Raw genomic sequence first — 14,210 nt, 5'->3', positions numbered from 1 at the left:
CCGACGGCACAGTGAGGAGAGCTTTGTTTGAGAGAACCGGAGAGGGGGCTCCAATGTGGAAAGACTGGAACGAGAGGAAGCCACTAGGCTAAGGAGAGAAGGAGGAGGGGTTAGATCGCATTCCAAGGGAGCTTGGAAGAAAAACGGAATCAAAGAGTCGGAAAGCGGAAGAGTGCCCGGGCGCAGTTTAGGCGCAGGATTGAAGACGGGAGCGAGTGGGATTCAGGGGACAGGAAGGAAACGAGGCGTGGAGATCATTCCAGGCGTAGAAGACTCCGTCTATTATTTTCTATTCCTCCGCCTACCTTTCACTGGTTCAATAGCAGCACTATAGCCCAGCAAGGAAGAGAGGCGAATTGATTGTCGAGAGTAAAGGCGGGAAAGCGCACCGAGAAATCTGAAAAGCAAAGCGGCACCATGCCATCCAGTAACCGTCCCGGGGGCTCCGCTTGGACGACGCCCGCGTGGAACTGGAGCCGTGGCTCGCTCGGGAAGGTAGACGGCTCCGGGGCCAGTGGGGATGCGGCGTGGTCAGGGAGCAAAGCCAACGGAAGCAGAGACCCCTACGGGCGGGACGAAGAGCTGGCCAAGTTGGAGATCGCCGTGCTGGCTCTGACCTTCGCCTTAGCTGTGCTGGGCAACTTTTTCGTGCTGCTAGCGCTGCACCACACGCCGCGCAAAAAGACATCCCGCATGCATCTTTTCATCCGGCATCTGAGCCTGGCAGACCTGACGGTAGCTTTCTTCCAGATCTTGCCCCAACTTTGCTGGGAAGTCACGTACCGCTTCCATGGGCCCGACGGGCTTTGCCGCCTGGTGAAACACCTGCAGGTCTTCGGAATGTTCGCCTCGGCGTATATGTTGGTGGCGATGACGGTTGACCGGTACATCGCCGTGTGCCACCCGCTCAAGACGTTGCAGCAGCCGACCAAGCGCTCGCGCTGCATGATCGCTTCCGCCTGGGCCCTCAGCTTCTTGCTCAGCCTGCCCCAGTACTTCATCTTCTCCCTCAGCGAGGTGGAGAGCGGCTCACAGGTCTATGACTGCTGGGCGCACTTCATCAAGCCGTGGGGGGCTCGCGCCTACATCACTTGGATGACCGGCAGTATCTTCGTGGCGCCGGTCCTCATCCTGGCCACCTGCTATGGCTTCATCTGTTACCACATCTGGAGCAACGTCCGGGACAAGACACGGCGGCAGAAGCGAGCGAGAACTCCGCCACACGAGGGCGCCCTGCGCAAGGGGCTGCTCTTCGCGCCTCAGGTCAGCAGCGTCAAAAGTATCTCCCGAGCTAAGATCCGCACCGTCAAGATGACCTTTGTGATCGTTTCGGCTTATATTGTGTGTTGGGCCCCTTACTTCTCTGTACAGATGCGTTCTGTCTGGGACGACCACGCCTCCTGGCATGGTAGGTGCTGTAATCAGATCTTGCCTAGTATCTGGCTCCTTGGCATATGATTTCCAGCCGTAAGTCCTTCGCTTGGGCACCTGCAAGATGCTTAAACTTAGCTGCACTGCACTTTTAAGTTGTTCTTCACGTGTTATGATTCCAGCTGGATTTTAATCCAAATTTTTAAAAAATCTGCCGAATTCGGGACCCTTTGAAAGCAGCCAAGTACCATTCTTGCTCCCGCTTTGTCATCTGTCTCTCTCCCCTCCTAAACAGTCTCTTGGACTTCCCACTTTCTGTGCCAGGAAAGCAATCAAAGCTGCTTGCTTTTCTGTAGACATACTGTATATACTTGCATATCTATATCGTATATAAAATCATATGTAAATTAAATCCAGATATAAAATTAAAGCATCAAAAAAGGAGGCAGAACAAGCAGTTTTAAAATGAAAATTTTCTTTCTTGCACTTTTCAGTTTAGCAGTCTGTTGCAGCTATTGTTACACAACTCTCTCAGCAATATTTGTATTAAGAATATCTTGATTTTTAATATAGCAGGAAAATGTATACATACAGTATGTTATATAAGTTTATATATGTCCCTTACTATTCAAATGTTTTTTGAACCAGTTAACCTATGTACAGTTTCATGATATTTTCCCTGTTCCTTGAAGAATTTTATCCTAGGAGGATTTCATCTCTGTCCTCAGCCCAACTGAATATTATTGCAAAAAGTCACCTTGCAGTATTTATTCACTAGGTTCATTTGGGAGCTGGATAGAAAAGTAAAGAAAAATGTTTTAGCATTTAACTGGTAGGCTTCTCTTTTAAGAAAAATCTGTTCAACTAAAAAGTAAGTATCTCAGCAAAAGAGAAATAGTAATTTTAAAAGCCAGGTTTTGAGCCATTAATCTTCAGCATTTCAGGCAAATATTATAGCCCTGCATACTAGTGGGATACCAGGCAAAAGCAGTCTAGATCAGAGATCAACAGGGGAGCAAACATTTACTCAGTTGAGGGGATGTTGCTGTTTCTTTGCTCAACAGCTAATCAAGCTGCCTAGAAAAATAAAGTGAATCAGGCAAACCAGACAGCAGCAGTTAAGCCAGAAAACAAACAAAATACAGGGCTCTGGGTGAGTAGAGGATAGCATCATCTGTTGGTTGGTGACCCTTTCTAAATAGAGCTGCCCTCTAGTGTACATTCCACTTCTACCATTTTTTTAAAAAGCAAAATGCTATTGTCCTGAATGTGTGTGTAATTTTTATGCCTCTTGTTTATTACTTTCATTTCAGTGATTGGAAACAGCATTCAGTCTTACTATATTTGCATTTCAAGAGGACTTACTAAACCTATGGCTTTTTACATTGTTTGTATATTTTGAGACTTTCTTTGAAAACTTGTTCTGAAAGTCATATAAATCTAAAGAGACTCATTTAATATGTCATCTTAATGGTCATTCAGTTGTAATCCTGACTAAATGGGAATGCACTATAAATTTAAATGCACCATAACTTCCAAGTCTTACATTTATGCAGTTCACATAGAAATAAATAGATTGGCTCAAGGAACCCAATATTACCAAATTAAAACTCAGTACCAGATTAAAAGTGACAGAACTTTCAGGATTCTCTTGTACTATGATTTTGCATAAACTATTTCCCTCCTATTAAATTTAGGATAGGATTTAGCTAACTCTTTTTAATATAGATTTTATATTAATTCTATTTTATATTAATGTTATATATTATATATATATAATTTCAGGTGGTCTTTATGAATAAATGTGTGAGGGTTGCAGCCTAAAATTTAAATGCTGCGCATCAGTACATAGGGTTTTTTGAAGATACTGGAAATTACGCATGTCAACAAGCTTAAATATCAGTGTCATAGGATTTTATATTAGAGTGTTTCAAAATAAGAGAATATGTGTAGCTCAGGTTTGAACTATGTTGTTTTTGGTGCTCTCTGATCTTGGTTGTTTGCTTGCAGACATTTTAATTATCTAACTTGGTAACATTTGCATGGGAGTTATTTGCTTAAGGGTGTTTCATTACCCAGATAATAACTTCATTCAGCAAAAAATAATACCCTAATCAAGGAATTACCAAGGAGAAAAATATACATAAACTCTGGCAGAGCAAAATACTGTATATAAACAGAGAGCAACCCCCCCCCCTTACTTGCACTGAGTTTAAACTCATTTACTTTGAGTTTAAATAACAAAGTTTAAACATTCAAAATTACTGTTTTATATATTTCTTTGCTATGTACTTTTGAGGAAGACATAAGTTACTTGTGTAAATTTTAAAGCAGGAACATATATTGATATTTTTCATTGTCATATATCAATGCATAGAATTGCCATTGTATTTAAAAAAAACGTTTCTTCCTGGAAATATACATCCAATAAAATGGATGTATAAATTTTACCAGATAGTATGACACCCTGCACAAATTAATAGAGACTAAACTCTGTTGAATTCACTGGTGTCTATTTTTGGCTACATAGATTCAACTTATAAAAGGCTGAAAATTTAACAACTGATCCCAATCAGCTAACTGAATGCAACTTTTGTATTTAATAAGAAATACGTGCTGTCCTTTGAGTTGATGAGATAAAATAGTTTCTTCATCAAAATTAATGAAAAAATATCAAGTACATGTGTGATCATTTTACTCTTCATTGTTTGGTTCTAATCTCCCATAAAAAATAGCAAAACTAGAAAGTACATTATCATCTTATTGGTTTACCAGAATAAGGGGAATTCAACCAATTCAACCAGTAGACCAGCGCAACATAATGGACCTCATATACTTAGACTTCAGCAAAGCTTTCGATAAAGTTGACCACAATCTCCTAATCAACAAATTAGAAAAAAGCGGGGTAGATTACAACACATGCAGATGCATTAACAGTTGGCTGACTGACCGCACCCAACGAGTTGTCCTCAACGGTTCCAAATCCACATGGAAGAAAGTAGGCAGCGGGGTACCACAGGGTTCTGTCCTGGGCCCTGTGCTCTTCAACATTTTCATCAATGACCTGGACAAGGGAATAGAAGGGCAACTAATCAAATTCGCAGATGACACCAAGCTGGCGGGGGTAGCCAACACCCTTGAAGACAGGCTCAAATTACAGAAAGACCTGGACAGACTAACACAGTGGGCCCACACCAACAAAATGATGTTCAACATCGACAAGAGCAAAGTCCTTCACCTAGGTAAAAAAAAACCTGGACACACATACAGCCTGGGAGAAACCCCTCTCAGCAGTAGTGACGGCAAAAGAGATCTCGGAGTCTTGGTGGATAATCAACTAAACATGAGCAAACAATGTGCAGAGCAGCCAAAAAGCCAATACAATCCTAAGCTGCATCAACAGGGGAATACACTCCAAGACCAGGGAAGTCTTAATACCACTCTACTACGCCCTGGTCAAACCACACCTGGAGTACTGTGTTCAGTTCTGGTCACCATACTTCAAAAAAGACATTGAAACTCTGGAGAAGGTGCAAAAAAGAGCAACCAAAATGATCAGGGGTCTAAAAACCAAGACTTACGAAGAGAGACTGCGGGAACTGGGCATGGATAGCCTAGAGAAAAGGAGAGCCAGAGTGGACATGATAGCAGTCTACAGGTATACGAGGGGTTGCCACAGAGAGGAGGGGATCACTTTATTCTCCAAGGCACCGGAGGGCCGGACGAGGAACAACGGCTGGAAGCTGACCAAGGAGAGATTCAACCTGGAAATAAGGAAGAACTTCCTGACAGTCAGAACGATCAACCAGTGGAACAACCTATCAGCAGACGTTGTGAACTCCAATACTCTGGACATTTTTAAGAGGAAATTGGACTGCCATTTGGCTAGGATGCTATAGGGTTCCTGCCTAAGCAACTAAACATGAGCAAACAATGTGCAGAGCACATTGGACTTGATGACCCGCGTGGTCCCTTCCAACTCTAACAATCAATCAATCAATCAATCAATCAATATTCCATTCTCACAGTTTCTGCTCTGAAAAAAGATCTCAATTTCTGTATCTTATATTTCCATTTGAATTTACAGTAAAAAATGCCACAAGGAATATTTGCTTTCTAAATGACTACATACCAATACTGACTTGATTATTGTAAGCAGAATAAATAGTACACCAATTTTACAGTCTGAATTATTCTGTTCTAACAATAAATTTAAATGATTCTTTGATTTCAAGGTTATGGATAGCCATTTGTTATTTATGGTAATATACAATATCATGTCTTTTTAGCTAGTTGATCCCAAATTTGCCCATGGTTAGCTGACTTGCACATTATTTACTGAATAATGAAGAATCTTTTTTTTTTCTTATTTTAAAACAATTGCACTCTTAGAGGAAATTCCTATCTTCTAAGCAAACTTGGCAGCAGAAGCTTTAATATTAGCAATAGGACGGTTCTCTGGAGGCCATCTGAGTTGCATGGAAGATAGAAATTATGGCTGCTTCCTTCTTCTCTCTCTTTTTTTTAAAAATATATTTTATTGGTTTTGCACATAAGGTTACATAAAACAAACATAAAACAGTGCACAGTGCATGTGCCCATCACCCGACTGACAATAACCATCACTACCACCACCAATTGCGGGGGGTTCAAATATTTACTAGATTATATTATTTTTCCCCCCTTAACTCTAATTTGCATTCGTTTACTATTCAAAGAGTGATTGGAGTTTATTTTTCACATTTTCGTCACAAATTCTACTCAACATATAATCTTTCACCTTATTCCATCGTACCATCAGCTTCTCCAATTTATTTTCATCAAATTTGTTTAATCTTATTTCCATGATTTCAAAATGAGTGTGATCAACCATGTACCAATACCAGTTCTGTAATGTCCATTTTATAGACTCTTTCCAACCCAATACCACTACCGCTTGAGCGCTTTCCAATGCTGCAGTTTTTATTTCTTTAAAATCTCTTAGTTCTTTTTGTTTAATTAATATCGCTATTTCTTTTGTAATTATCCAATTAATGTTTAACATTTTATTTATTTCGTTCTGCACTTCCTTCCAAAATTTCTGAACTTCAACGCACTCCCAGAACATATGCATGAAAATTCCTTTCCTTTGGCAACCATGCCAACAATTACCTTTCCCTTTCCCCTGGAAGTGTGCAAGTTGTGCCGGTGTATAATACCATTTATGTAAAAAAATTCTTCTCATCTCTTTAACTCTTGTATTCTTAATCTTATATATATTTTCTACTATTTCTTTCATTTCACTTTCGTCTATTTGGAAATCATTTTGCCAGCATCTTGTCAAGCCTTTTATTACTCCCTCTTCCGCTGGTGATAACATTCTGTATATATTACTAGCTTGTGCTTTGGTATCGTTAATCTTTTCTTTTAATATTTTCTCTAAGCTATTTTCTTCTCTCAAGAAAGCTTCTTTATTCTCACTTTTATTTAAATATTTACATATTGCATTGATCTGCAGCCATTTCTGTTGACCCAACCACCATTCCAGCCGAGTTCTGCTAACTCTTCCGTCCTTCTCATATAATTGTTCAATTCTCATTATCCCTTTACTATCTAATTCTTTTAAGATTCTGTTAAAGTTCACATCATTACCTGTATTCAATACATGTAACGTTGATAATTTTGAGTTTCTATTTCCCAATTTCCCCTGCCATTTAAACCATATTTCTAAAACTGCTTTCAGAGGGTCAGTTAAATTCTTAATTTCAATTTTACTCCATTTTTTAAATAACAACTTATTATTTATATTATTGATTTCCTTTTTCAGTTTTACCCACTTCTTTTCCCCCCATAACTGTAATTCCATAAATCTTTCTATTTGAAATGCTTCTCTATATAACTCTAAGCTCGGGCTTCCCCACCCTCCCTCTTTCTCGTGGGCAAACAGCCATCTTTTCCTTATTCTAGGTCTTTTGTTTCCTTCGATCCAAAAGTTTAGTTTACTGTCCCATTCCCTCAATTTTGCCCCTGGAAAGATACCTGGTAAAACCTGAAATAAATACATCATTTTTTGGATAATCATCATTTTAAGGGCTCTAATCTTTGCCATTCTTTTCAACCTTTTTTTCTTCCATATTGAGTTATAATTAACCATCACAATTTTATTAGGATTTTTTAACAACCAAACTCCTAAATATTTCATTTTTTTACATCCTAATTTCAATCCTGATACTTTTCGTATCTCAATTTGCTCTTTAGGGCCTGTATTTAAACAAATTATCTCTGATTTCTTGGCTGCTTCCTTCTTCTCAGCAGTATATCATTTTGGTAGTTACTTTAGCCATCTTCATAATAGGCCTGATATTTTCTGTAAATTTGTTTTACGATGATCTGGATGTGTTATAAATGTAAAATGTACTATATCTATGAACAAGCCACAAAGAATAGAATATAATAGAATAGAATAGAATTCTTAATTAGTTTCCATCCATTGCTTTTGTCCTGCTTTCAGGTGCTTTGGAGAATAGCTTGACTCCATCTTCTTGGTGGCAGCTGCTGAGATATTGGAACACTACTATCATGTCGCCTCAAGTCATTTTCATTAAACTAGATATACACAATTCCAGCAATGGTAACCTCTGTTGCTCTTCTCTGCACTCTTTCTAGAGTCTCAACATCTTTTCTATATCATGGCGACCAAAACTGGATGCAGTATTCTAAGTGTAGCTAGATATAATAAATAACAGTTTAGAACTTTTTTCAAGTCGAGTTATAATTGCAAATCAAAGTAGCTACTCCTAAAACATAACTAGAATAAAAATATAGTGAAAGGAACAAAAACAATGCTTTTGTAAGACAAGAACAATGTGTGAATCTGTTGTGATGGACAACACGTTCAATATGGTCCAGTAGCTTGTTTTATTTATTTGTTTTGTTTATTGAATTTATATGGCCACTTATCTAAGAATTTATATGGCCACCCATCTAAGAAAGGAACACTGGGCAGGCAACAGAACAAGAGCCCTCTTTCTGGGAGGAAAAAAAGGAGAACTAACACCGATAGCCCCAGTCTGATTTTGGGTGGAATAGTGACCAAATGCTGCAACAAAGAAGCCATGCTTGATCCTTCCAAATGACTGTCTTGATTCAGCAAGACCCAGATCTGATGGGGCAAGTAGCTTCAGAGACACAGTTCCTTTAATATTCCAGTTTAATACCACAATTTGCAGCCAGAAGCCTAACATGGATATATTGTGGTATTAAGTGCAACTTTACTGAAGGAGTATTTTGAATACCTTAGAAAATGAAATGCAGAATTATAATCTTACAAAACTTAATGCAGATTTTTTTACAGCTTGCTTTTAAAGACATTTTAGTATACTAAATTGTAGGCCTTTGCTAAATAATGCTCTACTTTTTCTCAACAGATTCAGAGGATGTTGCAGTTACAGTGACTGCCCTTTTGGCCTGCTTGAACAGTTGTTGCAATCCATGGATCTATATGTTTTTCAGTGGGCACCTCCTACAATACTTCTTTCAGAGTTTCTTGTGTTGCCGAAAAATTAAACAAAGATTGAATAAAGATACTGAGAGCATTAGCAAAAGACAGACGTCTTTCACTGATAATATAAGTCCCACAAACAGTTTGGATACATGGAGAGAATCATCAAATTTATCATAATTTATTAGCCATTTCAATTTCTTTTCAGACCATTGATGAAATTCTGATATCTCTTTGAGTGCCAAAACAGTACTTTAGCTATCTTGTGATCAATAAAGGTATCATATGGCCAAAAGTTACCATTTTATGTTAATGAAAGCTACAAATTAAAATGTAAAAAGATATGTGAACATGTAGTCAATGATATTGATGGAAAATCAGATAACATGCAATATTTTTCCGGACAGACAATTATAAACCTTGGCATTAATCCTTAGTGAGGTACAGCATTCTACTAATAATGGCTACCACTCTCTAAAAATATTTGCTCAATCCCCTCAAAGTCTTAAATTTTTTTTGACTAAATACAGTAATCTCCATGATCAACCATATATAGGTAGTCCTTGACTTACGAATGCAATTGAGCCCAAAATTTCTGTTGCTATATGAGACAGTTGTTAAATGAATTTTATCCCATTTTACAACCTTTGAATCACCGCAATTGTTAAATTAGTAACAGGGTTATTAAGTGAATATGGCTTCCCCATTGACTTTACTTTCAGAAAGTTGAAAAAGGTAATCACATGGTCCTGGGACATTGTCATTACCATCATAAATATGAGTCAGTTGTCAAGCATCTGAATTTTGATCACATGACTATGGGGATGATGCAACAATTGTGTGGAAAAACAGTCATAAGTCACTTTTTTCAGTGCTATTGTAACAGTTACTAAATGAACTATTGAAAGTCCAGTACTACCTGTATCAAAATCCTATTGGAAACATAATGAATTGGCTTGATCTAGAGCTATGCAGATGACAAATAACTGTGGAACACCCAACCAATATTGATTTTTCAACTGAATGAAATATTATGGAAAGTCTTAAGCTATTCTGAGAAACAGAAAAAAACAATATAAAGTACTGGATTATTTAAGGGAACCCATTGAATGTTTATATGATTTGTAATATATTATGTAAGAAATTGCTTGCTGGTGACTATTTTTATATTTAAGTAGGTGCATGCACATTTATAATAGGACTTTATCAAAAGTGTCAGAAAAAAATCATTTTTACTCTGAAAGCAAAAGAATAACAGTTTCCTTTAGAAATCTGAATTTAGAATTCAGTGATATATTTAGAAGTTTACTTTCTCTATTACAAATGAGGTCCATACACTGATCAGCTGGTGGTAAAATTCTTTGTGCTCGAGAATGGACTGGAAGGCATGTGGCAGTTTGGAGGACCAAATGAAAAAAGAATGTGTTTGCTTAAGAGGTCTCTAAAAGCAGGAACAGTGGTACCTCTACTTACAAACTTAATTTGTTCCGTGACCAGGTTCTTAAGTAGAAAAGTTTGTAAGAAGAAGCTATTTTTCCCATAGGAATCAATGTAAAAGCAAATAATGTGCGTAATTGGGGAAACCACAGGGAGGGTGGAGGCCCTGTTTCCTCCCAGGAGATTCCTAGAGAGGCCTCACAGAGGCTTCTCGCCTTTTCCAGCCCTGTTTCCTCCTAGGAGATTACTAGAGAGACCCCACAGAGGCTTCTCCCTGCCTTTTCCGGTTACAGTTTCAGAGGCTCGGGTTTGTAAGTAGAAAATTGTTCTTGAGAAGAGGCAAAAAAGTCTTGAACACCCGGTTCTTATCTACAAAAGTTCTTAAGTAGAGGCATTCTTAGGTAAAGGTTCCACTGTATTTCTTTCATATTTCTTTGTATGTTTTTTAGAATAGAGCACACTTTTTCATTAGTGGTTCATTTGAAACTTGGATTATTAGCATTATATGATTTGAAAATAAATATACTGTATTTATTTTACCATAGGTAATCTTTAAAATCACAGGTTGTGACTTTATTTTTTAATTGGTTCTCATTATATTTCTGTGGCACATATACCGTAAGTGGAAAAGCAGCACAATTTGCTTTTGCAACAACATTGTGGTGACTTTTATTTAGATAGTAGAATGCAAACAATATTGCTAGGCCAAGTAACTAAAGTGACACAAAGGGAAGAAACAAAGAGGTCTCCCAGATAGTTTTAATGCAAAATTAAATATGTAACACTGACATTTATGACATTTTTCCTACATTACTAGTTACTTTGCAATGTATATATTTATCCCAGCTTTGTCATTTTCTAGTTAAAGGTGTTTAAAGGGCATATTAAGTTTTCTTGTACCATTATATGCCCAATAGACTTTCATATAAACTTAGATGCAACAACTGGCAATACTGGTTATCTCTTCGGCCTCTTTTAACCTGTTCTTGTTAATTTTTCTTGACCTTAATGAATTCCATTATAATTTGGACTCTTTTTTTAAAACAATGAGTTAATAAGCCTTAATCTCAAAGGTGCTTTTTCAAGAGGCAACTAGACTTTGTGTTTTTTCTTTAAAGAAGCTTCTTGGATTAGAAGCAAAACGTCTTCAAAGAAAAACCAAATAGTCCAATTGAGTCTTGAAAAAAGCAGTCTTGGGATAACCATGACCTGGATGACTGAGAATAAGTCATCAGATAAAAGACAATAAGCCTTAATGTTGTATTCATTCAACACATTCTACATTTTGTGATATCAGTTTTTCAACATAAGTTAAAGTTAAACTAAAAATGTATCCTGAAGAAAATTGTTCATATAGAACATATTTTAAAACTATAATGTATGTTTGTATGCATATACAATATGTTTTTTTTCTTCCATTCAGTTTTATTTTATTTTTGGTGTTATGTCCTGAGAGGCTGAGAAGTTTTCACTCCAGTCTGACAAGCAGGTAGAGCAGGGAAATTCTGATTGGCTCCTTCCCAAAAGGCAGGGGCTGGTGTTCGCTCATTATAACCAATGAAGAGCTCGCTGCCAATCTCCTGCCTCTTCAGTATCTGAACTTAAAATTGGTAACAAAGGTGGGATACTGAAGAGGCTTTTTTAAAAAGGCAATCCAGTCGGGCTGGGAAAAAGCATCGGACCATGAAGCACCAGATTCAAACCGATCAAAGAAAAAGCAGCCAACTAGACCACCGTGATGTCATCCTATCATCCGCTGACTCCATTTGATGGAAAAAATGAATCATGGGACAACTATATGGCAAGGAAGAGGGACATGTTCCTGAGCCATTATGGGCCCAAGGTTTTTGATAGAGCTACAGCATTAACAGCCAGAAATTATAGAAACAGTTATGTGAAAAGGCGAAAGATTTATACAAACTGAAGAGAAACCAGAGTACAGTGGTACCTCGTCTTATGAACTTAATTCGTTCCATGACGAGGTTTGTAAGTAGAAAAGTTCATAAGATGAAACAATGTTTCCCATAGGAATCAATGTAAAAGCGAATAATGCGTGCAAATCCATTAGGAAAATCCCAAACTTTAGAAGGAAGGCGAACGGAGGGCGGGGAGGAACAGCAAAAGGGGGCTGGTGGAGGAAATAATTCTAACGGGGTGTTTGGAGAGGCAATGAAAGGGTGCATGGGAAGGAAGAAAGGCGAGGGCGGCCACCCCTCCCTTTTCTTTCTTCAAACACACCCTTTCAGTGCCTCTCCAAGCACTCAGTTCACCTTGCTTCCTTTACACAAACTCTTTCGCTGTCTCTTCAAGCCGCCCATCCCTTTTCTTTCTTCAGACACACTGTTTCAGTGCCTCTCCAAGCACTCAGTTTGCCTTGTTTCCTTTACACAAACTCTTTCGCTGTCTCTCCAAGCCACTCATCCCTTTTCTTTCTTCAAACACACCCTTTCAGTGCCTCTCTAAGCACTCCATTTGCACAAACCCTGGCAACAGAATTCCTGAGGTGGGGTTTCCCAGCGAGGGGAGCCTCAAGGGAATTCCAGCAGCACAAGAAAGGGTGTTTCGGCTGGCAACGGAAGTCGGGAGGTGGGGCATCCCAGCGGCGATGGCTTGGGTTCGTAAGGTGAAAATAGTTCGGAAGAAGAGGCAAAAAAATCTTAAACATCGGGTTCATATCTCTTAAAAGTTAATTAGAAGAGGCGTTCATAAGACAAGGTACCACTGTATATGCAAATTAAAATGTTGTGAGCCACTCTGAGTCTCCGGAGAGGGGCGGCATACAAATTGAATAAATAATAATAATAATAATAATAATAATAATAATAATAATAATAATAATAATAAATCTAGGTACAACAAAGATAGAGAAGGGGCAGGCATACCTATAACTACTAACCCATTAGATAAAATCCTGATGGGAACGGATGATAAAACAATTCAAAGATATACCAACACCTCTTAGAATCTGATAAGATGGAAGAAGTAGTAAAAGGCCCTATGATCGCATGGGCCAAAAATGTCGGATCCAGCATTCACCTAGCTGATTGGGAAAAGTCCTGAAATACCAGCTGTAAAATAACAACATCTGCAGCATATAAAGAAAACTACTACAAATTATTTTACAGATGGTATCATCCCCACTCAAGATTAGCTAAAATGTACCCCAAATTAACTTCATATTGCTGGAAATGTAATAGATTGGCACATTTTTTCATATGTGGTGATCTTGCCCCAAAGTTAAAGGTTTTTGGAATATAATACATAGGTGGCTATCAGAAATTACAAACAAGGAAATCGAATTCACTCCAGCAGGCATGCTTTTAGGAATCTAGAATAAAAAATATTCTAAGCAAACCCACAATCTAATGACACATATAATAACTGCGGCCATTTCCACATATGCCCAAATGTGGAAAAGGGAAAAGATCCCATTGGAAAATAACATCATTGATAAAATAGATAAGTGTATAGAAATGGACAAAATGACCATGGAAATTAAGGGAACTAATGACAAAGAATTTGAGAAGATATAGAAAAATTGGTATAATTGGATCCAAGATAGAAATAAGATAGAATAATATAATGTATTAGTGTATATAAAAATAGATATACACATAATATTGATTTAGACAATAGTTACAGATGAAATTAATATTTATATGCGTACCTATCTTATTTACCTGCTAGGTTTATTGACATTTTCATATATTTTGTAGATTTTCACGGTTACAGGTATGAAGGTCTTGGCATATTTGGGTTTCTTCCCATGTAGGATTAAGAGATTTCTGGGGACGTTTTGTTGAGGTCCCACTCATCATCTTCAGACTGGTGCTTTAGTCCTTGTGCTAGGGTGAACACATCGAGACCTAAGCTGCCTTCCCTCTATAAATACTGTGGGTGGGTGTGGTGTGCTGGCTCAGCA

General features: G+C 38.0%; 1 protein-coding gene across 1 annotated transcript; it reads left to right on the top strand.

Moving 5' to 3' along the window:
- The first annotated feature begins 300 nt into the window (after nucleotides 1-300).
- Nucleotides 301-9,054, top strand: AVPR1A (arginine vasopressin receptor 1A). Its single transcript, XM_070755618.1, has 2 exons — nucleotides 301-1,408; nucleotides 8,778-9,054. The coding sequence occupies exons 1-2, from the start codon at nucleotides 418-420 to the stop codon at nucleotides 9,029-9,031; spliced, it is 1,245 nt and encodes a 414-aa protein (XP_070611719.1). The 5' UTR covers nucleotides 301-417; the 3' UTR covers nucleotides 9,032-9,054.
- The last annotated feature ends 5,156 nt before the right edge of the window (nucleotides 9,055-14,210 follow it).

Source organism: Erythrolamprus reginae, chromosome 6 (assembly GCF_031021105.1).
Source record: "Erythrolamprus reginae isolate rEryReg1 chromosome 6, rEryReg1.hap1, whole genome shotgun sequence".
NCBI classification, from domain to species: Eukaryota; Metazoa; Chordata; class Lepidosauria; order Squamata; family Dipsadidae; genus Erythrolamprus; species Erythrolamprus reginae.
This window is presented reverse-complemented; position numbering and strand designations above follow the sequence as displayed.

Coding starts and splice junctions, on each gene's coding strand:
- AVPR1A (XM_070755618.1), top strand. CDS start 418: ATGCCATCCAGTAACCGTCCCGGGGGCTCCGCTTGGACGACGCCCGCG. Junction 1,409..8,777: donor CGACCACGCCTCCTGGCATG/GTAGGTGCTGTA, acceptor TTTTCTCAACAG/ATTCAGAGGATGTTGCAGTT.